This window comes from Sorghum bicolor, chromosome 2, assembly GCF_000003195.3.
Source record: "Sorghum bicolor cultivar BTx623 chromosome 2, Sorghum_bicolor_NCBIv3, whole genome shotgun sequence".
NCBI lineage: Eukaryota > Viridiplantae > Streptophyta > Magnoliopsida > Poales > Poaceae > Sorghum > Sorghum bicolor.
The window spans coordinates 29,530,018-29,555,745 of NC_012871.2; the positions used below are offsets into that span (position 1 = coordinate 29,530,018).

Sequence of the window (25,728 nt, forward strand, 5' to 3'; positions counted from 1 at the left end):
TTGCATGGAGTCCCTCTGATATGCCTGGCATACTGAGGGAGATCACCAAGCATGCCTTGGAGATCTGGGCCGAATCTAAGCCAGTGAAGCAATGCCTGTGCCGCTTCAATGAGAAAAAGCGCAGGATCATTGGGGAGGAAGTTCATAAGCTTTTGGCGGCCGGATCTATCTAGAAAGTTCATCATCCCGAGTGGTTAGCTAATCCTGTACTAGTCAAGAAAAAGAATAGAAAAATGCGGATGTGTGTCGATTATACTAGTTTAAATAAAGCATATCCAAAAGTTCTATTTCTTTACCATGCATTGATTAGATTGTTGATTTTACCGCAGGATGTGAAACGCTTTCCTTTCTTGATGCTTATTTTGGTTATCATCAGATAAAGATGAAGGAGTCCGACTAGCTCGTGACTACCTTCATCACCCATTTTGGTATGTACTATTACATCACCATGCCCTTCGGCCTTCGAAATGCCGGGGCAACGTATCAACAATGCTTGCTACATGTCTTTGACAAGCATATAGGGTCGACGGTTGAAGCGTATGTCGATGACATCATGGTCAAATTGAAGAAAGTAGGAAACCTCATAGAGGACCTTGAGATTGCGTTTAGCTGCCTACGAGCTAACAACATCAAGCTCAACCCTGAGAAATACATTTATGGCATGCCTCGAGGCATGCTCTTGGGTTACATTATCTCCCAGCACGGCATCGAGACAAACCCCGAGAAAGTCTCAGCAATCATGAAAATGGGGCCGATTTGAGACGTCAAGGGCGTGCAGAAGGTCACAGGCTACTTGGCGGCCCTCAGCCGCTTCATTTCCCGGCAGTGGGAGAAAGCTTTGCCACTATACCACCTCTCAAAGAAGGCCGAGCGCTTCACATGAACCATCAAGGATGAGGAGGCCCTCAAAAAACTCAAGGGAATGCTAACTTCCGCTCTAGTCCTTGTGCCACCTCGACCTGCCAAGCCCCTCCTCCTCTATGTCACGGCAACAACCCAGGTTGTTAGCGCGGCAATAGTGGTCGAGAGGCCGGAAGGACACACGCTGCCAGTGCAACAACCGGTTTACATCATCAGCGAGGTACTCTCAGAAACTAAGGTACGATATCCGTAGGTACAAACGCTCATCTACACGGTGATCCTCAAGTGCCGCAAGCTACAACACTACTTCCTCGGCCACTATTGATGGTAGATAAGTATCATTTTTATATCAAAAAGATAATAGAGAAATGTCTTAAAAGTAATCACCAACATAGATATAGGGGGTACACTGACAGAATTCCACAAGTTTTGGTGAATGTCTATTTCTGTAGGGGTGATCAGGAAATGACCAAAGGAGGCCCACATGTCATGTTTACATAGAGAGAAACGAGCCAACACGTAGACAAGTATGATCTAGAAGGTTCGGGAAGCCACCAGAACAAAGGAGAAGGCAAGCGGAGCTCGGGCCAGAGCCAGCAAGCAGGGTGCCCACCCTCTCCCTTCAACCAATCAGGAGCGAGTTCGCGGATCGTGGATAAACCAACTTTGAGGCTTAATCTTCTCCGTTAATGAAGGTTGGTTTGATCCGAGGGCTACAGTTCATCCCACCTCCCTATATAAGGAGGGCCCTACCCCCTGGAGGAGGGCAAGCCCTAAAACCCTAATTCATTATTTCGAGCCGGGATCAGAGCCAAGCATTCAAGAGTAGATTAGCCATGTAGTCTCTTGAGAGATTAATGTTAGTCTTGTAGAATTAGAGAGAGATAGAGTGAAGGGAAGAGTTGTGGAGGAAGCTCTGGCCTATCGATGTCTCCTTCCTTGGCTTGTACCTGCGAGATCAATCTCCTTCATGGGGTTTGCTTCCGAGATTCTTCGGTGCATCAACTTCTAATACTATTGATGTAAAAGTAGATCTGCAAACACAAAGGGCTAATACCCAATTCAAAGTTAAGGCATGCCAGCCGATTTGACCTTACAACCGATAAAGGTGATAACTCAAATACTTTGGTCCCGACAACAGCGATACGCCCGGATGCCACGGCCAAGAGGTATTCACGCAGAACTTGAGAACTCGCTGAGTTTGACTCGATGAATTCCTAAGAACTCGTAAGTAAAAATAAAATAAGCGAGTTGACGAAGTCATCGAAAAGTAGATGCTGGAATAGATGTAAAAACTTGTGTTTGATTGATTGAATTGTCTCTTACATTGCTACTAGGTCTATATTTATACCCTATCTTAAAGAGTTACAAACAGGTACGACTAGGATTCTAATTCCAAACTAAACGGAATCCATATACAAAACAAACTTTAATAACTATGGAAATCATTAATTTATCTATCCTAGGCGATCGACACACCACCATAATCTTCCCGACGATTCCTACACCTTCCTCCACTATCATCGGCATATCATCCTCCATCGGCATCGGCAACCGTTAACATCAGCCATTGGCACAGATCAACCATTATCCCTAGACTTGGTCATATCCTGCTGCTTTATCATCGGCATCATAACCCATCGACAAATCCCTTGTCAACCGGTCATTACTTCTACTCCTGCCGATCCAAGTTCTAATAACTTTCCAGATACGTGTCAAAAAACGGTGTCAACACATGCCCCCCAATTTCGGGGTATAAAATCATTAATGCTCCGAAATTCTCTCCTAATAATGACACCCTTTTCGCAGTTTTTCCCTTCTGACAGCAATTAATTACCAAATCCAAACAACCTTAATCCGGATCTCCACCAGACACCTCGAATTTCTCAACCTTCCGAACCAAATCTCCTAAACATCCGTTCATCGGCAACTGTTCCGTTAGAGTGGACTACCGATGAGCCGACCAGGAGATCTTGCACAGTAAAATATCTCGTAAAATCATGACCATTTGCTGTCAAATCACTTGCACAATCCCTTGATTACCGTGCGAACAGTTATCATATCCACCTGAACACCCTCGAATTTCACGGATACGACAAAGAGATAAGTTAGAAATGCCCCTGCTCATTTTACCCTATAAATACTTCCTTCCTTGGTACTATTTCTCTACCTTGTCATCCTTCATTCCCCAAACTCATCTCTCTGGCGGCGGCATTGTTGAAGAACCCAAGAACTTCAACAAAATCCTCCCCAACGGTTTCTCAAGTATCCAATCTTCTTCTTCTCCGGGAAGCAATGGCCGTCAACTTCATCGTCCCTGAGGTTAATCTATTCCCATCTTTCCTCTTTTTTGCCGCACCTCTTTACTTTTTGCAGGTTTACTTACTCGGCATATTTCTCTCTTCTTTCTTTTTCTCTGTTCTTTCAATCTTCAAACCTTAGGAACTAAGCGAGAAAATTGCTATTCCTACCGAGCAACCCCACCTTCAATGCCTCGGTCCACTGGGTGATCTAGATCCTACCGATCTGATCAATGCGGAAACAAATAGAATTCCCTTTAGAGCCGAGAACTTTTTGTTAGATTTGTGGAAGGACACTTTCCGATCCTGGCCAAACCCCACCAAAGGATGGAAGGATTGGTTCTTGAGAGTTAGTAAAACATATGAAGTACGCTGGGGTGAACGTAATATAGACCAATGTGTTCGGCTTTCTATTGCAAATATGGAAAAGAATGAATCAATGCTGATAGCCGCCTCATATTTTTGGTCGGACACTTTCAACGCCTTCATCTTTAGCCATGGCCCAGCTTCTCCCACGCTTGCCGATGTAGTTATGTTTACTGGCTTGGGCGTTGCCACTGCAGATGATGGCCAGTTATTCGGCCATAAAGCCAAATTCAATGTAGAAACCTGTAACATCGGCGGTTGGTCAGGGTACATTCAGAAATATTAGAAAACGGGATCGGTTGGTGAGAGAGAACATGCCACTTTTCTAAATATGTGGCTGGATAAATTCATTTTCTGTGGCCAATCGGTAGGACCAACTTCTGTCTACTTATCGGTACCAGGGAGGCTAGCCAATGGCAACCGATTTCCCCTCGGCCGATATTTGCTAGGTTCTGCTTACCACCTCCTACATCAAGTGGCAGAGAAACTTCTATTGGGTGAACCTATCGGCAATTTAGGAGGCCCTTGGTGGTGTATCAACATGTGGCTTAATGTTCAAATGCACAAATGTCTTCGGTTTGACTTTTTCGCACAATAGTTCCCCCGAGATATTGCCGAAGATTATGAACTGGCAGATGATGAATCGACAACTCGCTCACCTCTCAATTACAGTGAAGCGGTTATTGTCCTCCCTGGTACCGGCTCCAATGAAAACCAGATTGGCTGATTCTTTCAGACTCTGTATGACGGCCTCTCCAAGGATCAGCGAGCATGGATGCCATATGAAGATCTAGAGACCAGATTCCCACTCACCTTCCATTCTTCTGATAATGCTGTCAACAAAGATAATGATCTGATGATGGCAATAATTACCCCAAGAGCAATCCCAGTTAGCTTTGGCAGTGCAAAGAACATTAACACCACCTATGAGTTTTACAACCCATCAGCACTAGCTCGCCAACTGGCGTTTGGTCAGCTGCCGATCAGACTTTGTTATGCTGATGTAGTAAAACCAAGAGAAACAATAACCACTAGACTAGAGTGGATCAGGGTAGCTCAACTTCAGCCAAACGCCGATAGAACAGATATTGATCTATTAGCTTGGGTCCCAGCTCTTTTTATTACCCAGTTATACAAACATTGGTGGGAAGAATGGAAGGAGCACCTGTTCAGGAGATCACCCCATACATACCGCGGTATGATCGACTCCGATTACCAAGTCCCCAATGACATTGTAAGTTCTTTACTGATACCTTAGTTCCTTTGTTACTATATTTTTCTTTTAAAAACTTCATCGGCAACTAACTTACTCTTATTTCAACAAGTCAATGACCCAGCACCGACGGTGAGTAGAAGCGGACGGCCGATTGAGCTCCTCCAATCAGGCCCGATTTCTTTAATCGGCTATAATGCACCGAGTCTAGCAACTCTGATGCATCGCAATGTACGCTTCAAAAAGACCACCAAACGGTTGAAGACATCTCCATCGGTCGCTGCTGCCACTCTTGCGCATGCTTTTAAGGTAAACTCTTAATTTCCTTCACTTATACTGATTTTATCCCATACTCATATCATCCTTTCAGGGCACATCGACTGCAACAAGAACTTCATCGGTAATTTTTATCCTTCAACTGAATTCCATCAGTATGCTTTTATATATTTACTCATGAAATTTTGGTTGTTGTAACAGGAAACTATCAAATCGGCTAAGACCAGAAGCGCTCAAACGTCAAGTGCCGATGCCCCCCAGCCCAGTCAAGCCCCAACCAAAAGAAAGGGTCCCAAAAGCACCAAGACTCAGCCGAAGCGCCAGAAGATAGCACCTTCCTCTCCACTTTGTCCAGTATCACCGATCCAGGTAGCATCATCCACTTCTCCACCGAAACCTCAGACACAAGAAGCACCAGCCGATGTTTCTAAATAGATTGCTGATCCGGCTGATCTGGGCACATCATCGGCGGCTCCTTCAGAACAGATCATCACCATACCCCCTCAAGGTAAAGTACTAATCATAGAATTATTACCGATGAATTTGTTTTATAGACCATAATCATCTTTGTAACTTTTCAGTTGAAGTCATTCCATCGGCAACTTCAGCCGATCAAACCATAGTACTAGCTGCATCTCCACGCCACAGGTAGGAAATCACTCTAAAGCAAGTAAGTTATTTGATCTCTGGTCTTCATATTATTAATACTTGATCTTCGAGTAACTTATCCTCCTCCTTTTTAGGAACAAGACTCTCGAAATAGCCTGTTCTCTTTTGCCATCGACATCTCCGATGCTGATGGCGAAGAAGCAAGCTCTTCTCAGGCAGTGGGAATCTCATCGGTAGAGATTAAAGTTAAGTTGAAAGACTTGTTAGCCCTGCTGCATCAAGACACAACCCAGCTAGTAGATGATTCCGATCCAGCTAAGGCCTTATTCAAGACCCTTTGTGGTCAGATTCCAGCCGATGCTGAAGAGATCCTCTTTCAAGCTGCTCATTTGGAAAGCCGCTAGCTTCAGTACCAGAAGGCCACTTAGCGTCTTGCCGATAGAGCTGCTCACGCCCGTCTTGCAGAGGAAATGATGCAAGTAAAACATGTTGTCGACGAAAAACACAAGAGCATCGGTGTTTTGCAATCTTCAGGGGATGAACTGAAGCAAAAGATCTCTGATTTATCGGCAAGAAGGGAAGCCTTGTTAGCTGAACTCAAACAAGTGGAAGAAGCTCTGACTTAAGCTCAGCGAGAAGAAAGTCAACTGCCTGAAGCGCTCAAAATTCTTTAGCAAGAGAGAGATACTCAGGCCCGGAAGGCGCTGCATATGAGGAAGAAGCTAAAGCTAGTTGAGGGTTCTGCCGATGAAGATACTCAAGAAATAGAAGAGGCCAACCAGATACGTCTGCGCGCCATATCAACCATCCAGGCTCTGCTGAATCTATGAATTCTTCATCGGCAACTTGCTTAGTTTTGCTTCTAAGAACCTTAGTCATTTTGGTCCAGCCGATAGGATTGTTATTAGCATTAAAACTTTGTGCATGGCTCCAGATACATTCTAACATTAGCCGATAGGACTGTTATCGGCATTTGAACTTTCATGCATCAATCCAAATACTTGGGTGATACTTCTTTAAATATTTCCCATTTAATGCTCTAGGAAATTCGACTCCTTCGAGAGTTTCTAAAATATTAGCATTGCCATGAGGAGATCGATTTATCTGATAAGGACCTTCCCAATTAGGAGACTTAGAACTTTTAGTCCCAATCGGTAGAATCAATTTCCACACTAAATCTCTATCAGCAAACTCCTTGGCTTTCACCTTTTTATCATACCATTTAGCAACTCTCTTTTTATTTTCTTCTATGCTTATTAAAGCTCTCAACCGATGCCCTACTAAATCATCCAACTCATCCTTCATCAAAGTGGCATAGTCATCGACATTTAATTGATCCTAAGAAAAGATCCGCCTAGAACCAGTCTTTATCTCCCATGGTAATACCGCATCATGCCCATATACCAATTGATAAGGTGAAATTTTGGTTGAGCCATGACACGCCATCCGATATGACCACAAAGCTTCATTTAACAATGTGTGCCATCTTCTAGGATTTTCTTCGATTTTCCGCTTGATGAGCTTAATAATCCCTTTGTTAGAAGCTTCAGCCTGCCCGTTAGCTTGAGCATAGTAAGGAGAAGAATTCAACACTTTAATTCCCATACCGATTGCAAATTCATCAAACTCCCCTGATGTAAACATAGTACCCTGATCGGTGGTGATTGTTTGAGGAATACCAAATTGGTAAACAATGTGCTCCTTTACAAATTAAACATGTTGGCCGATGTCACTCTCTTTAAAGGAATAACCTCAACCCATTTAGTAAAATAATCGGTAGCGACTAAGATAAACTTATGCCCTTTGCTTGATGGTGGATAAATTTGACTGATAAGATCAATGGCCCATCCCCGGAACGGCCAAGGTTTAATAATAGGATTCATGGCCGATGCGGGTGCCCTTTGAATATTGCCAAACTTCTGACACCCTTGACATCCTTTGAAATATTTAAAGCAATCTTCAAGTATAGTTGGCCAATAATATCCGTTTCTCCTAATCATCCACTTCATCTTGAAAGCCGACTGATGTGCCCCACATACTCCTTCATGAATTTCACCCATCAAGCTCCTAGCTTCATCATCACTCAAACACTTGAGCAAGACTCCATCTATCATTCGATAATACAACTCTTCCTCAAGGAGTACGTATTTTTTGGCTTGAAACCTAACACTCCTCTCAACTTTTCTGGATGGATCCCTTAAATAATTAATAATTTCCTTTCTCCAATCATCAGCACTGACTGCCAACAACATGTCCAAGATGGGCTGATACCCTGAGGCGTGTTGAGCCAATCAGTTGGCTTCTTCATTATGTAACCGAGGAATATGCTCTAATCGAAAATCCTTAAATTCCTTTAACAACTGTACGCATCTTTCATAATAGGCTAACTAAACCTCACTTCGGCATTGATAAATTCCAGCCAATTGTTTATAACAAGCATGGAATCACCGAAAATCTCAACAGCATCGGCATGAACTTCCTTCAATAATTCCAACCCTTTGATCAAAGCTTGGTACTGTAACACCCAAAATCTGGTTTTCAATTAATAGGGTTTAATTTGATTTATTTAAGTATTTTTGTGGGCATTTAATATAGCAAATAAATATTTTTTTGTTGAAATTAAAATTTATTATAAGTTTAGTAACATGTTTTTGCATTCATTCTGGTCATTATTTTATTTTTATACTGAGTGTTTTATTTTAAATTTAGCTGAATTCAAATTCTCTTTTGGAAAGTAGTGTTGAAAATTCAGTTTTCTTAGAAAAAAACAACGGAAAATGAACTGTTGCCTCGTTTGGCTTGTTGCATGGCCGTGTAGTGCAGGCGTGGCCACCTCCGTGCGGCTGGCTTAACCTGAGCCAAATTCTGATCCGAGTCGAACCCTGCACAGAGCTCTGTTTTTTGGTTTTGGCGATCGTGCCTTGCCTAGCATCCTATAAATCTCGTGAGGCCTTATCTCATCTATTTTCCAATCTTCGTGCCGCAGTCCAAGCCCTAGCTGCACTCTCATATTGGTTTGCGCCTCGCCGAGAAGCCAAGATCATCGCCGTATAGACGCCGCGTCCATCTTCTGTTTCCCCGAGACGATCCAAGCAGGTCTTAGGTGAACTCCGATCCATGTGGTGGTTGATCTCCATGCACCGTTTATCCTCTTGTTTCTTTTCTCTTTTGCTTACGATTCATCATGGAACTCTCGTAGCACGTCGAACATCCGCCAAAATCGAGCAGTCCATCATCTCTATCTCGCTTCAGTCGGTGGATTCGTTCTAGGTGAGCAGGGTGTTGCCTCTCTCTTTTTTTATGCCCTCGGCTCACCGTGGCCGGTTGGCCCTCGTCCAGGAGCACCAGCGAGATCATATCTGATGATGGCCACCATCGTGTGCCCTGCGTGTTTTGCTAGCTTGATGATGTTAGGGTGATGTCGTGACGACATCACACAAATTTATGACCGTTTTTCTTTACAAAAATAAATCTAGAAATACAAAGGAAATACATTAGATTGTTTTAGTCATATAATCTTTATTTTAACTCTATTTTTGTCCATTCAAATTTTGTCAAATTCGTATTTACGAGCTCTACATGTTAGAAGTATTATTTCTCTGTTTTGAAACTTTTTATTTTCGCAGTAGCATTTAATTAATTATTTATCTATAGGAAATCTTAGAAAATTCATAACTTCTACGTTTTAATTCCGATTTTCGTGAACTTTACGCTTGTGTGATCGTAGTGCTGCCATCTTTGATTTACCACTGGTTGGTGTAATGTTCTAATTATAGCTTGTTTGCTTCGTGTATGATTGTCTCCATTAGAATGCGTGTTGTTGATTGATGATCGAGTTTAGTCGGTGAGCTTTGCGTTGGTGATCAAGGCCAATCATTTGACGACCAGCAGCAGGCTCAGGAGAGCTTTGATCAAAGCAAGTATAACTTGGGATCATCGTTGTTACCTATACACTTATATATATATATATATATATATATATGCATGCTTCCACCTTGCCGACCTTAGCAAAATCATGGATGATTGTTACCTGGATTCCTTGCTACCTACTTAATATGCATTTGGTGTAGTTGTGCTAGTGCTTGGTATAATCTATGATCTTGTAAGATAATTAATAGCTGTGCAATAAACATAAAAGGATGACAAATAACTATATGAGATCTTGTCTGTACGTGATCACTCGGATAACATTGCAACCATGAGGGCTATATGACTCTGGCTTTAGCTCAGTATGAGGACCTTTTTCTTGCTTGTTAGCGGTTACCTTAAATGGCGTAAGAATGGCTAGATGCGTTGGGTATAGTGTAGCCTCTGTCCGTGTGTATAGGCTGCGGGTTATGTGCCATGGAAGGGGGGCTCTATATCTGCCTGCCGAGTGAATCTAATGGCCCTAACTTGTTAGACGAAACTTTTGAAAGGCTTCATAGTGAACCCTGCCGGCTTTCCTTGGAAGTGAGCTAAGAGATCGACGGGCCTCGGGCGAAAGGGTAAATCATGACTCATGGGTAAAGATGTACAAGCTGTGCAGAGTGTTAAAACTAGTATACTAGCCGAGCTCACAGTCAGGAGCGGCCTTGGGGACATCTATGTTGACACTTGCTAACACCACTTGAATACTAGGTTGTCATCCCCAGCATGGCACTAGAGTGTACTATGGTATTTATACGCACACAGATAAATCCACAAGCGCACGAATACCGTTGTAGCTTTTACCCGGTTAAAGGTTTTATCGTATCCACAGGGAAACGGGAGAACCAACTACACTCTAACTTAACCAAGATAGATAGATAAGTGTAAATAGGAAAGATGGTAAAATTGAATAAGAACAATATTAAAGGTAAAATGATAATGGGAGAATATAGAGTAGATCAATCTAATATATGGGCGATAATAGGAGAATAAAGAGGATAGCTATGGTTTCTCTACTTCAAAGGGGTATGTCTATGTCTGGGACAAACCACGTGATAAGATTACACCACAAAGGATGCTTATCCATAGGCCGATAAACCCTACCAGTCCTGCGAACGGGAGGTGGACTACAGAGGACCAACGTAGCTGTCACCTACGCGGTCTACCACACGATCCGGCTAGACAGGGGATATCCACAAGTAATCTAGGTCTAAGCACCATGCTTACACCTATACTACAACTCTCACCTATAGCGTCCTATAGATTAAAGTACTCAAAAGAGTTGTGAACTAGAACATACATGGATAGTAATTGCATAATGAAATAGAAGTAGATTACCAAAGTCATCCCATGAGCAAGCATGATTAGAGCTTGATCATGGTGAACTACAACCGGAGGAAGAACCGATAGGCCGGCCTCTCCTCCAATCCTCCCTCGCTCTCCATCTCGCTACTATCTAGATCTACTCTAGTTTAGAGAAGAGAGGAGAGCTCTCATCTCCAAACCCTAGCTTTTGCTCTATCTATGAATAATGAATAAGGATGAAGGGGTGCCTCCTCCAAGGGCCAGGGGGGCCTGCTTATATAGTCCCCTCAAGTGAATCTAGGCCGTCGGATCAAACCGACATTAATCGCACGGTTTTCCTTGATCCTTTAGGTCGGTGGAGCATGATCCGCGAAGTAGAACGTGATTGGCCGAAACACTAGGGCGGGCGCCCTGTCCCCGAGCCCGCTCGGCTTCCTGTTCGTTCCCGTGGCTTCTGGAGTCTTCTATATGATAGAAAATTGCACGACACGTTAATATCTCTATGTAAACCCGACATGTGGGCCTTTCCTCCATATTTTCTGATAACCCCTTGCAAAAACAGACAAACACCAAAACTCGTGGAATTGTGTCAGATAAAACCCTAAGTCTGGATGTTGGTTGCATTTGGATCCTTTTCTTTATTTATTTGATGATTATATTTGGTACTTACGGACCGTCAACAACTTCCCCAAGCTTACCTCTTGCTCGTCCCTGAGCAAGGATGGACTCAAGAGTTTCTACAGTGGTTTTATGCCTTAAAGGTACACATGCATTCAAACAAGATCTCATCTCTGTGTTAGGGTAAACTGTTAAGATTTAAACTTACTCATTTTTCCTTCCACCATGGGGCTTGCAAGCGTCACTTGTGTCTTGAGCAGTTAAAAGATAGAACGGTCAAGTCAAGCGCCATGTCTCTTGTTTCTTGATCAACTATAGCTCTGGAGTTTTTGTAGATTTTCAAAATAAAACTCAGAGATTCCTTGTATGACTCTCTCAATTCTCTCTTTTGTGGTATTTCTGGATCCTCACCAAGGCAGTGATGATATATGCCTTCTCTCAAAGTATGTAGTATTTTTGGTATATGGCATAGTGGCATTGCCTTCTCTCTCACCCTACTCTAATAAGGTTTTGATATCTGGTGCTCATAGGTGGGAGATAAAGTATACATATGTTGACGGTTCTTAAGTATCAATTTTAATTATTAAATAAACAAGGGAAAGGACCAATATACAAACAACACCTAGAATTAGGGTTTGATCTGACAAGAATTCCATGAGTTTTGTTATTTATCTGTTTCTGCAGGGGGTTATCAGGAAATAAGGAAGAAAGGCCCACATCTCGGGATTACATAGAAATATTAACGCACCGCGCAATTTTCTAACATCTAGAAGACTCCAGAAGCCACGGGAACGAACGGGAAGGCGATCGGGCCCGGGGGCAGGGCACCCGCCCTAGAGTTCCAGTCAATCCCGTCCAACTTCGTGGATTACGCTCCACCGACCTAAAGGATCAAGGATAACCTCTCCTCTAAATAGACTTAGGGCTTAGCATCTAATGTGAGTAGATTAGATCTACTAGATTGAGAGAGATAGAGTGGAGGTGTAGATCGGAGGAAGCCCGGCCTGTCGGTGTCTACTCCGAGGTTGTACCTGCGGGATCAAGTTCTCCTAACCCGAAGCTTGCTCCTAGGATTCTTCAGTAATTCGACTTCTAAATAGTAGTAAGTTCTTGTTTTATTGTTCTTTGGTTTATGAGTTTACTTTAATCTCTTCGCGTAGAGTTTAGAGTAATCATCTCTAGCGTAGACGTGGTGTTTGGGCTAGGATACTCATAGATATTCCCTGACTAGCTGGACCGTGGTAGTAGTGAGGAACGTGACATTTCCGAGTTACCTTTGCAGACCATATCTCGTTAGCAAGACAGATAGGGTTTATAGGTGCGGGTTGAACATCCTCTGTGGTGTCTAGATTCCGTGAGCCTCCCCAATAGAACAGTAGATTATCCTTACCAAGGTTAGAACGAGACTACAGTTGCAGTCTTCTCTATATATCACTCACATCGAGAAACATTCTTTGTAGCCTAAAGGTTAGTAGTAATAGACTAGGTTAGTCAGATGCACTCTTTCTCCTAGTGGTAAAAATATAAATACGATACTCTAGATAACATCCCAGGTGAAGTGCTCACCGATATCCGTGCGCTTGCGGATCAATTCCTTATTGCGTTCCCAAATATCAACAAGCATTTCTGGCGCCGTTGCCGGGGAGAAAGACGGTTTGCTGAGATAACTTTGAGTCTTACTACTAGCTTGTATCTATACTTTTATCTTTTCTTTTATATTCTTTATTTCCTTTACTCTTACCAAGATTCTAAATCAATCTATTAATTTGCAACACCTTTGAAAACTGACCTTTTACCATGGGAGTCATCATAGCCTATCCAAACATCTCAGTATAGGTTAAGTTCCAGGTTGATTACCATGATTCAAAACCTATCTTTTTCAGGAAAGGAAGACGAAAACCCTTACCTTTATATTAGAGATTTTGAGCAAACATGTAATTGTCTTCGCATTGAAGGCATTTCTGATAAAACCTTACGTTGGAAGCTTTTTCCTTTTTCTTTAAGGGGAGAAGCTAGACAATGGTATAATCAGAAGGTAGGTCAACAACGAGGTGAATGGGGAGTTTTACAAGCCAACTTTTGTCTAGATTTTTATTCCCTCGACCGTATCGGCGACCTTAGACTCGAAGTCATATCTTTTAAACAAAAAGATAATGAAACTTTAGGAATATCTTGGAAACGTTTTTATGATCTTTTAGAATCTGGTCCAAACCTTAATCTTGAAGACCCTGTTCTCTTATTTCACTTTTTTCTAGGTCTTCAGAGAGATCATAAACAAATGCTACATACAATGTCTAGAGGTTCTTTCTTTTGTATCCCTACTGATGATGCTAGAGTGATCCTAGATAGAATCCTAGAAGCTGAGATGGATAATACCCTTCATGATGAAACCCACGAAGCCGAAGTAGACACTATGCCAAATTCTCCATCTACTTTAGCTATCCCAAGTTCTGAGCCACAAAAGGAAGAAATTCCACCACCTGATTTCATGATGGATATAGAATCTGATCTTTTTGCCGATTTTGGGAACATTTCAAACTACCATTCTATTAATAGACCCTAAAACGGCCATTTTAGCATTTGTTTGCCAACTGAACATCAATTGAGAGAGCTTATCGCAGTCATGAGTAGCGAATGGTTAGAGGAGTCAGAGCTTTCCTCTGATGTGATCCGTTTGGACACACCTCATATAACTATACGCTGTGCTTATGATTCTGATCAATTTGATGCTCTCTATAATCCTGTTGTGGGGTTCAACATCATGTCTGAATCTTTTGCACTTAAATTATTTAAAAATTTGGTCTTAACCCCCACAACAAAGGTCATAAAGGAATCTTCGGGACGATTAGTCCCCAGTCTTGGAATTATTAATGTCCTACCCCTTATGGTAGAAGGCTCCATGGTTCATTTGAACTTCTATATCTTTGATACATGGGACTTCGACCTGTTGATAGGACAACCTTTTAGAAGACTCCTTTATGAAGGTCATACTGGAAAGCTACACATTTCTTTTGGAAAAACTTTTAAATTTCCCATAACGATTTCACACTCCTTAAATAATAAGGCCGAGTCATATCTTTTGCCTGATCCTATGGAGGAGGTAAAGGCTGCATCTCTAGAGCTTTTAGAAGAACCAGACTTAGAAGACGGAGCTCCTTTCTTCATAGAAGAAGAAGCTGAACCTTCTGAACCTGAACCCTTAGACGAGTTTGCAGAAATGCCTAGACCTCCCATAGAGCTTAAAGCTTTACCACCCGGTCTTATCTATGCTTTCCTAAACAATAATCCAGAGTTTCCTGTAATCATCAGTGATAAACTCACTCAGGATCATTTTCCTTTACCCTTCATAGATGAGATGCTAGAGCGATTAACGAACCATTCGTTCTTCTGTTTCTTAGATGAATATTCAGGGTATCACAAGATCCCGATCCATCCCGATGATCAAAGCAAAACCACTTTTACATGCCCATACGGAACTTATGCTTACCGTAGAATGTCTTTTGGGTTATGTAATGCACCAGCTTCTTTTCAAAGATGCATGATGTCTATATTTTCTGATATGATTGAAGAGATTATGGAAGTTTTCATGGATGATTTTTCTATTTATGGAAAAACTTTTGATAGTTGTCTTGAAAACTTAGACAAGGTTTTGCAAAGATGTGAAGAAAAGCACTTAGTCCTTAATTGGGAAAAATGTCATTTTATGGTTAGGGAAGGAATAGTGCTGGGACACCTGGTGTCTGAAAGAGGTATTGAGGCAGACAAAGCTAAAATTGAAGTAATTGAACAACTACCTCCACCTGTGAATATAAAAGGAATTCGAAGCTTTCTTGGCCATGCTAGTTTTTATCGCAGATTCATAAAAGATTTTTCATTTATTGCTAGACCACTTACTCATTTGCTAGCCAAGGATGCTCCTTTCGAATTTGATGATGCATGCCTAACATCTTTCAATTTATTAAAGAATGCACTCATCTCTGCACCAATCATTCAACCCCCTGATTGGTCGTTGCCTTTTGAAATTATGTGTGATGCTAGTGATTATGCTGTGGGGGCAGTTTTGGGACAAACTAAAAATAAAAAGCATCATGCAATTGCTTATGCCAGTAAAACTTTGACAGGAGCTCAGCTTAATTATGCAACCACTGAAAAAGAGCTTCTTGCTGTTGTCTTTGCCATTGATAAATTTGGATCTTATTTAGTTGGAGCTAAAATAATTGTTTACACTGATCATGCTGCACTAAAATATCTGCTCACTAAAAAAGATGCTAAACCTTGCATGATTAGATGGATATTATTACTTCAAGAATTTGACTTAGAAATAAAAGATAAAAAGGGAATATAAAATTCTGTTGCTGATCACTCGTCTAGAATGTATTTTAAGAATCCACAGGAAACCCCCATCAATGATTCACTCCGGGACGACATGCTCTACAGGATTAACATGCTCTGATGGCTTACTCAGGAGATGTGTGACCACTGAGGAAGGATGGAAGATCATCGACAAATGTCATTCATCACCATATGGAGGTCATTATGGAGCATTCCGTACACATTCAAAGATCTGATAGTGTGGATTCTACTGGCCTACAATGTATGAAGACACGAAGCAATATATCAGAAGATGTGGGCCATGTCAAAGGCACGGAAACATAAACACAAGAGATGCCATGCCACTCACCAACATCCTTCAGATTGAGCTCTTTGATGTCTGGGGAATAGACTACATGGGTCCATTTCCCCCATCAAAGAAGTGTGAGTTCATCTTGGTGGCAGTTGACTACGTCTCGAAGTGGGTAGAGTTACTACCTTGCAAACATGCTGACAACATCAGTTCAAAGAGGATGTTTGAAGAAGTTATATTTCCAAGATTTGGAGTTCCCAGAGTAGTGATAAGTGATGGAGGAGCACACTTCATCGACAAACGCTTTAAGCAATATCTATCAAGACATGGAATCCATCACAACATCGCTACCCCTTACCATCCTCAAACAAGTGGCCAAGCAGAGACTTCCAACAAGCAAATCAAGAATATTCTTCAGAAAACAGTCAATGAGATGGGAACAACATGGAAAGACAAGTTACCCGATGCACTCTGGGCATACCGGACAGCATACAAGACCCCAATTGGAATGTCTCCATACCAATTGGTGTACGGGAAGACTTGCCACCTACATGTTGAACTAGAATTCAAAGCACACTGGGCCATAAGAAGATGGAATATGGACCTAGATGTCGCTGGAGATCATAGAAGAATGCAACTATCAGAATTGGAAGAATGGCGAGAGAAAACATATCACAATTCGAAGATATATAGAGAAAGAGTCGAAAGGTGACATGACAAGAGGATCAAGAAGAAGGAGTTCGCACCCGGAGATAAGGTATTACTTTTTAATTCTAGGGTGAAGCTTTTCGGGCATGGAAAACTCCGGAGTAAATGGGAAGGACCATTCAAGGTAATCAATTCATCATCCCACGGAGCTATCACACTTTAAAATGATGAAGGTACGTTATTCAAGGTAAATGGTCAACGTTTTAAATTATTTTTAGAGCCTAATAAAGAATTAGAAGAGATAGACGTGATCCATTTCTACCTTCCCATGGAGAATTAGAGCCCAACCTTTTTAATCTGACGTTTTTGGGCCACGTATATATTTTTCGAATAAAGTCTGCATCTAGAAGTATGCTCGAGGAAGCGAGCCCATAGAGGGGCCAGGCAAAGGGTGGGCGCCCTGATGAAGAGGGTGGGCGCCCAGCCCATGTCCCCTCTCAGTCCCGATTTTCTCGGTCGCGATAAACACATTTTTGGTAAACTAAATAATCATATAGATGGAAAGTTTCGCACGCACGGCAGCCGGAGTAGCCCGAGCAAACCCTAGAGGCACTTTCTGACCCCTATATAAACAGACCCCTGACGTCAGTTTTCAAACACCAATCTATTCAAGCCTTCTCTCCTTCTTCAATTAGAGCTTGATTAGTCCGTCGCTGCTCCAATGGCCGAAGAGTTCCACGACGATTGGGAAGTCGTTCCCTACGACCTCAACAAGAAGCTCAAGGAAGACCCCGACGCCCATGCTCTCGTCCCGGCCAACACAGAGCGGCAGCTAGAAGCCATGCCATTACGCCAACGCAGCTCCGCCCAATCTTACCATGCTCAACCAGTTCTCACCGCACCACCGCAGCCCCTAGTTCTCAAGGGACCATCAGCCAAGAAGGAGGCCACCGTTAAGGTGCCAGCCGGCACTAGGATCCTTCCACCCAGACCCAATGAGAGGGTTGTTGGAGTGAAGACCAACCGGAGCGGCGAGATCAGCAGTATCCGCTACACGATGGAGGAAGAGAGGCCTTACTTTGAGGGGATCAGAGCAGCCAAAGTCTGTTTCATCCCTCCAAAGGCAGCCCCAAAGCACGCTCTCAATGCTTTTGAGACACCTCCTAAGTGTCGCAAGACTATAGTAGATATTGATGAGGACGTTCGTAGGCTAGACAGGGTCATCATAGACCTCCAGTCCTCGGTTAACTCTATCACTAGGCAGCTCTCTAACCACAACACCGTGATACTAGGTCTTAGGCATGATCTTGCTAGTGCCAATAAGAAGATCAGGGAGTTAGAGCGCCGCTAAGCTATCTAGATTAGATCTTGAGGCAATGCATCTTAGTTATTTATCTTTAAATCCGGTTTAGATTTACTATTAGCTTCAGTTCATTACCAGTAATTTGTAATAAATGTCTCAAGATTAATAAAGAGTATTATTATATCTCGTGTGTCTCTACTTTATTCTTGTGTAAGAAAGCAGAAAACAAGTATGGGGGAGATCCCTCGACATGCCAAACGTACTTCGACTACACCACTCTACGATTCAGGTACATGCTCTGCACACTTTATACATATACATATATCTTGGATTATGCAGAATATTATCTCCGACATGATAAATTAAAAAGATTAAAATGTCTCTAATCATGATTAATCTCACTCTATGATATTTCCTGAAAACCTGCAACTATTGAAAAATCATTTTAAAACCCTGTGTCACTTAAGTCACTGTGAAATATGGTAGAGTATGAGTACCTTATTCTTGATATCAATACTACTTGGAGAATTTATTTTAAAATCTTTAAAAATTCTAGCTGTGTTTTATATGCCTGATAAACCTGAAAATATTAATATGATAATTATAAAAGCTATCTACTCTGTATTGAGTTTGTTCAAAATGAGTTAGACTCTTGTTGAGAGATTTATCATGCTCCTAAGATCAAGACATCTATTCAGAAAGATTCACTCTTCTGAAGTATTATTGCGTTAGAGGCATGGGCTATGCAAAAATATATTTCGAGGAAATAAAAAGAAGCAAGTGCTCGACAACCTCCACTACAAGAAATGCATGATTTTTTGACATATTTAGTATGACAATAGACCATGATGTCATTATATCATCCAAATTATGATATTCTGTAATAGGCATCTTGACCTAGTGACATAAAAAAGCTGGATGTCATAATAAATGTCATAGAACTATTCTAATTCCATACTATGACAATATTCACTATGTCATGAGGCCTAATTTATAAATGTCAAAAACAATTGACATAGGTTGGGTGTGAAATTTTTTTTTTAGAAATATTTAAAGTACTCCTGTCCATGTTGGCATGTCTAATTTTCATTGGGTAGTTTTTTTTGTTTTTTCCTATTTTTTTCTTAGCCTGCTGCTGCTTTTGATTTGGGCCAGGCACCCACCCATGTGCTCTCAGCCCAATATGCCAGCCCACTGTTGAGCTAGCTCCCTCCTAGGCGCCACAATCCCAGAAAATTACCATTCAAAAAAAATTTCGTTGCAGGGAGGGCTCAAACCTGAGCGCTCCTACAACCCGAGGAAGCGACTTACCACTGAGCTAGGCGAGTAGTTTTGCTTAGTTAGCATATACAATTGTATTTATTCGAAGATGAATAGCTAAGGCACATAGGACTCGTGGACTTAGCTCGCCCAGTCCAGACTTGTTTCCGCCGCACGCGAGCGTTTGTGGGCGCATCTGCGAGCGTGGTCCAGCGAGCGCCGACGAGGGGCCCATCCAGCGAGCGCCGGCGAGGTGCCCATCCAGCGAGCACCGGCGAGTTGCGGATCTCACAGTCACCAGCGAGGGGGTCGTCCAGCGAGCGCCGGCGAGGTGCCCATCCAGCGAGCACCGGCGAGGGGCGGATCTCGCAGTCACCAGCGAGGGGGTCGTCCAGCGGGCGCCGGCGAGAGAGCGTTCGTGGGCGCTGGCAAGGGCCTGGGCAGCGGGCAACGGCGAGGGCCATTCAGGCGGTGGGGCCAGGCAAGGCCACCACTAGGTGGCGGCGCCAGGGTAGGCCAGCAATCGTGTAGCAGCGATTAGGCCAACCTGACCAATGCTCAAGCGGCCAAATTCCTCCCATCAGCATTCATTCAGACTTGCAGCAGGCAGCTAGGTAAAGGTGTTCTTTTCTCCTCTATTTTTTTCTTGCTAATGTTACCAAGTTTAAATATTGCCTGAATATAGTTCAAGTAATTCTATCCCTATAGTTACCATGCCTCTGTTATGTGTTCTCGTTATGTAAACTGAAATATATGATATGGTGCAGATGGACAGGTCTTGGATCAATAGTGGGCTATTCAGCAGGGCACACGTGGATGGGGTCAATGAATTCATGTCCTTTGTTTCTGAGAGATTCAGTGATGATGAAGAGATATTATGTCCATGTCGTCGTTGTTTGAATCGGGTTCGTAGCTTTAAAGGGCAGATCGAGGATCACTTGTATATTTATGGGATGTCTAGTACTTACACTAGATGGGTGCATCATGGAGAATCAATGGATGTTGTAGCAGCTAAAAATGATGACCATGTTGATGAACATACTAGTGTCAATGAGGATTTTGCCATGAATGTGGATGAAGAAGATGACCCAGATGATGGAATTCATGCTATGGTAGAGGAGTTGTACACCGCTGAAGAGGAAGGTAATGGGAAAAAGTCTATGTTTGCAATTCTATTAGAAGAGATGAAGCAAGAATTGCACCCTGGTGGTCCTTGTACAAGGTTTTCTTTTGTGGTGAAGTTACTTCATATCAAGTCCTTTTACCGAATGTATAATGGTTGTTTCACAGCAATACTGAAGTTGTTGTCATCATCATTCCCAAATTGCTCTATTCCCGCATCATATGAGGAGGCAAAGAGAATTATTCGTGCATTAGGGCTTGGGTACAATTCAATCCATGTGTGCCCAAACAATTGTATTCTCTTTTGGAAGAATTTAGAAAAAAATGATGTTTGTCCGGTTTGTGGTGCATCAAGATGGAAAGACAACGATGGAAGAAAGAAGATTCCTGAGAAGGTTTTGCGACATTTTCCATTGATTCCTAGGCTTAAGAGAATGTTTTCTTCCAAAAGAATGGCAGAGGAGGTGCAATGGCACAAGTTGAAGAGGAAGCCCGTGGAGAATGAGCTCAGCCATCCAGCTGATGGTGAGGCGTGGAAAGACTTTGATAGAAAGTATGGGTGGTTTGCAAAAGATTCCAGAAACATCAGACTTGGCCTTGCTACTGATGGTTTCAATCCATTTGGTAAAATGAGCTCATCGTATAGCATGTGGCCAGTGTTTCTTATCCCATACAACTTCGCTCCATGGGAATGTGTAGAGCAATCAAACTTTATGATGGGTTTGCTTATCCCTGGAAAAGAATGTCCAGGAAAGGACATTGATGTCTTCTTGGAGCCACTTGTTAAGGAGTTGCTAGAGCTTTGCAGAGGTGTCCCTACTCTTGATGCAATTACTAGGAAGAAGTTTGATCTACATGCTGCTGTAATATGGTGTATTCATGATTATCCTGCTTTGAGCACATTGTCAGGTAGAGTCACAAGAGGTTGTTATGCTTGTGTGCACTGTGACAAAAACCCTTGCTCCAAAAGGATAAGGAATAAGGTATGTTACACCGGCCATCGTCGTTTCCTTGCTAAGGACCACCCATGGAGGAGGAGCAAGGTGTTTGATGGTACTGTTGAAAACCGTGAGAAGCCAGAGAAATTTAGCACTGTTGAGCTAATGGAGAAACTAGAGAGGGTCAAGGATGTTAGACCAGGAAAGCATCCTGAAACCAGAAAAAGAAAGCGGGACGAAAAGGGCCAATGTTGGAAGCAAAAGTCATGTTTGTGGGATTTGCCTTATTGGTCAAGTTTGAAGCTGCAACATAATCTTGATGTGATGCACATTGAGAAAAATATATGCGGGTACATCCTTGGTACATTTCTAGGCATGGCTGGGAAGTCAAAGGACAGTATAAACTCTAGGCTTGATTTGGAAGATATGGGCATTAGGAAGCATTTACACTTGGTCCGTGAAGGAAATTCATACAGTGTTCCTCATGCACCCTACATAATGACTAAAAAACAGAAGGCTGATTTTTGTGATTTTCTGGAGAGTGTGAAATTTCTAGATGGATACGCTTCCAACTTAGCAACATGTGTGACTGCTGATGGATGCAACCTCCAAGCACTGAAAACTCATGATTGTCATATTCTTCTTCAAAGAATTATACCTGCTGCTATCCGAGGAATCATGGACAAGGACATATGCGAAGCACTTGCTGAATTAGGTAATTTTTTTCAGCAACTTTGTGCAAAAACTTTGAAGTTAGATGTGTTGAAAAGGCTGAAAGATGACATCCCAATCATCCTATGTAAGCTTGAAAAGATATTTCCTCCTTCTTTTTTTGATGTAATGTTACACTTGGCTGTCCATTTACCTGAAGAGGCAATTCTTAGAGGTCCAGTACAATATGGATGGATGTACCCTGTAGAAAGAAGGTTGCTTACATTGAAACGGTTTGTGAGGAACATGGCAAGGCCTGAAGGGTCCATTGCAGAAGCATATGTTGCTGCTGAGTGCTTAACGTTTTGCTCAAGGTACTTTGGTGATGATGTTGAGACTCGCCACAATCGCGAGGGAAGGAATAGAGAACGTGTTGCTACTTTGGAAGGAGAGATATCTATTTTCCAGCATGGAGCACATCTTCTTGGAGCACCAAAACTTACTTATCTTGAGCATGATTATGAAAAAATGGTTTGGTTCGTGCTTAACAATTGTCTGGAGGTTGAGCCGTATATTGAGTATGTCAGCCCCATCTGATGCTTTCATTCTTTCTTATAACTTAAGTATGAGCCCTAAGATTTGAATTAACTATTACTTGCAGGTCTATAAGAAAGAGTTAGAGAATGAAGGATGTCCTGATGTTGAAAAAACAATTGAGAAACAATTTTCTCCCTGGTTTAAGAAGCATGAGAGTTAGATCTCTACTAATTTCTTCATGGTATATGAAGCAAAAATTTTATATCCATTGATTTTTTGTGCAGCTTGCAAAACTTCGTTATGTGGAGAAACAAGACATAAGTGATGACCTATTTGCACTTTCATGTGAGCCTGGGTTGCGAGTTCGAATTTTTTCAGCATGTCTTGTGAACGGGGTTCGATTCCACACTGTAGAGCGTGAGAAAAATAGAAGAACGTAAAATAGTGGAATTATGGTTGAGGGTACACATGACAATCAAGATGTTGACTTTTATGGTTCCTTGAAGGAAATAATTGAGCTTAGGTACAACTCAGATTCAGATGGCCATAGGACTGTGGTTCTATTTCGATGTGACTGGTATGACACTCATAGAAGGCGGTTTCGAATGAAGGAAGATGGGTTCTTCAGAAGCATAAACCATGGCAGCTTGTGGTACAAGGATGACTCTTTTATTCTAGCAACACAAGCAACAAAGGTATTTTATTTGCTAGACACCAAGTATCATGAGAACTGGCGAGTGGTTCAAAAATTTTCACATAGGCACTTGTGGAATGTGGCTCAAAACGACAATGATAATATACCAAGTGCAGTGGTGTTGTCCTACCAAGACGACGATTGTGAAGCTGTGCATGTCCGTGTTGATGCTAATGTAATTGAGAAAGAGCAACACTTAGTGAAGATGGTGTTCGTGTTGATGCTAGTTTAGTTGATGACCTACGTGTGCAAAGAGATGTTGAAGAACAAGATGATGAGTTAGAGGACGGCGAAGATGAAACTGGATGGCAATATGCTAGTGATAACGATAATCCAACAGTCCCTGTAGAGGATGATGACGATGATAGTGATTATGATGAGTAATTTAGTTAAATTTTGTTGTGGAGTAGAAGTTTGAAACCTGCAAGTTCTGTAAGAGTTGTTTGTATATGTGCTGTTATGTTCCTTTGTATGTCCTGCAAGATAGTGTGCAAGTTCTGTAAGAATTGTTTGTGTATGTGCAGCTGGCTACTGAATTTAATTCGTGTATGTGCTGTTATGTTCCTTTGTATGTCCTGCAAGTTTTTTCAGCCCACTAAATTGATATTTGCTAGCAGTTTGATATTGTCTTCTTTCTTGCAAGGCCTATTATTTTCAGGTGTTATAACTTCCACACTATTATTTTCTAGTTTCAGACCTGCAATTCCCAGTTTAGCAGCTTCCTGTATTCCAGCAAGGCAACCAAGCAATTCCACAGGGAAAGCGTCAAGCAAATCATTCTAACTGGATGTATAACATCCCAGTCCAGCAAGATACATTCAGTTTCAAAAAAACTGCCAGCAACATTCATTTCGTGGAGTTGATCTGAAAACAGGGAGACAAAAATTCACTAAAACAACTTGGCCATTATTCAAGGCAACCATATATTACATACATAACCATTCAGGCAACATGTCCTAGCCATTCAGGCAACAGGTCCAAATACTATATATTTACATAGCTAATCATCTAAGCATGCACTGCAGTTCCATCTAAGAAATTCCAAAAGACAGACCAAAAGACACATCCTAGCATCCACTGCAGTTCCATCTAAGACTTTCCAAAAGACAAATCCCAGCATGCATACTGCAGTTCCATCTTCATTAGGCAGCATCAAGCATCTTAATCATCGATCACCACCAACACCTTTTTGGCCTCTGGCTTGTCGACAGGCTCCATCTTTAAGTCATAGAGCTTGCTGCCATGCACCCACACTTTCTTGCCCAAACAAAACTGTCTCAGCTTCAACTTCTTAATCGGCCTCTCCAATTTGAGAAGCCTCTTCTCCATCTGCAAACAAAAAGTTCAATTTCAGACATTTAGTAATCCTACTATATGTGCCAAATAAATTTCAAAGACAATTACTTATCTGGAATGCTAGCCAAACAAGTCTTAACCAAACAAGTCTTAGCCAAACAAGTCTTAACCAAACAAGTAAATTGGAATGCTAGTCAAACAAGTCTTAACCAACAAAGCTCTAGCAGCCAGAGATAAGAGCTTACCTCTCCAGCCAGCTATCCTAAGGAGAAGTTTATCAACTAAGGGTTGCAGATCCTCTCTAGACAGCTTATCATAATGCAAAGGTACTCCTAAATATTTCAGTGGAAAAGCCCCAACTGTTTCTATGTTTCGATGAGCAGTTAAAGATGCTAGCAATCTCCCTAGTCTCATCTGTTTCTATGTTCATAGTAAAAAACCTCTCGATTTCTAAAAACCTCTCGATTCTAAAACGAATCCTTTTTGACTGCAGTAAAAAACCTCTCGATTTCTAAAAACCTCTCGATTCTCCCTAGCAATCTCCCTAGGGTTTAGGGTTTACCTTCAAACACTTCGGGCACCGCGGCGCCGACGGACCCTGGCCGGAGTGGTAGCCTCCCGACGGCGAGGAGGACCGCTTGCTTCCATCTCCATGCGCGGAGGACCCCTGGCCGCCGCCTCCTGGCTGCATCCCGTCTCCATGCACAGAGGACCCTTGGCCGCCGCCTCCCGACGGCAAACTTGCCGGCAGCATCGCGCAGCTGGCGGCGCGCGCGCGTCGCTCTCTTGCCCCTAGCCATGACCCCAGGCAGTGCAGCTCGGAGGCGGAGTGAGCGAGGGCTGGAGAGTGGAGATGCGAGGAATGGCGGAGGGGATGCGAGGAGGCGGCGTAAATTGGGTCAAGAAATAATATGGCTCAATAGTATATATAAACTATATCGTCAATCTCATTTGAAAACACTCGATGGCTCAGTGGTATGGTTTGCAGGCTTTACACATGCTAGGTCTCAGGTTCGAACCAGCCTGAGGTTAATTTTTTGTTTTTTTAGTTCAACAATTTTTTTGTTTTTTAAGTTCAACAAAAAAATATATAAGTTTTTACACATTGTGCATTACTGCTTCTAGGTTATATATATATATATATATACCAATATATATCTTATTCATTTCTAGTTTAGCCAAAGCACAATATTCTATT

General features: G+C 42.2%; 2 protein-coding genes across 2 annotated transcripts; one reads left to right on the forward strand and one right to left on the reverse strand.

The window, feature by feature from the left end:
* Positions 20,068–23,856, forward strand: LOC110432406. Its single transcript, XM_021452772.1, has 2 exons — positions 20,068–22,581; positions 22,665–23,856. Exons 1-2 carry the CDS (start codon positions 20,126–20,128, stop codon positions 22,681–22,683), a joined length of 2,475 nt encoding a protein of 824 aa, XP_021308447.1. The 5' UTR covers positions 20,068–20,125; the 3' UTR covers positions 22,684–23,856.
* Positions 24,100–25,456, reverse strand: LOC110432407. The gene is made up of 2 exons (XM_021452773.1): positions 25,093–25,456; positions 24,100–24,563 (listed from the first exon to the last, which is right to left on the reverse strand). The coding sequence occupies exons 1-2, from the start codon at positions 25,282–25,284 to the stop codon at positions 24,396–24,398; spliced, it is 360 nt and encodes a 119-aa protein (XP_021308448.1). The 5' UTR covers positions 25,285–25,456; the 3' UTR covers positions 24,100–24,395.

What these genes read in the sequence shown, in the direction of transcription:
- LOC110432407 (XM_021452773.1), bottom strand. Translation starts at nt 25,284, where the DNA reads ATGCTGCCGGCAAGTTTGCCGTCGGGAGGCGGCGGCCAAGGGTCCTCT. An exon ending in GGTGCCCGAAGTGTTTGAAG is followed by an intron (nt 24,564 to 25,092) that starts GTAAACCCTAAA and finishes TTTTGTTTGCAG; the next exon opens with ATGGAGAAGAGGCTTCTCAA.
- LOC110432406 (XM_021452772.1), top strand. Translation starts at nt 20,126, where the DNA reads ATGTCCTTTGTTTCTGAGAGATTCAGTGATGATGAAGAGATATTATGT.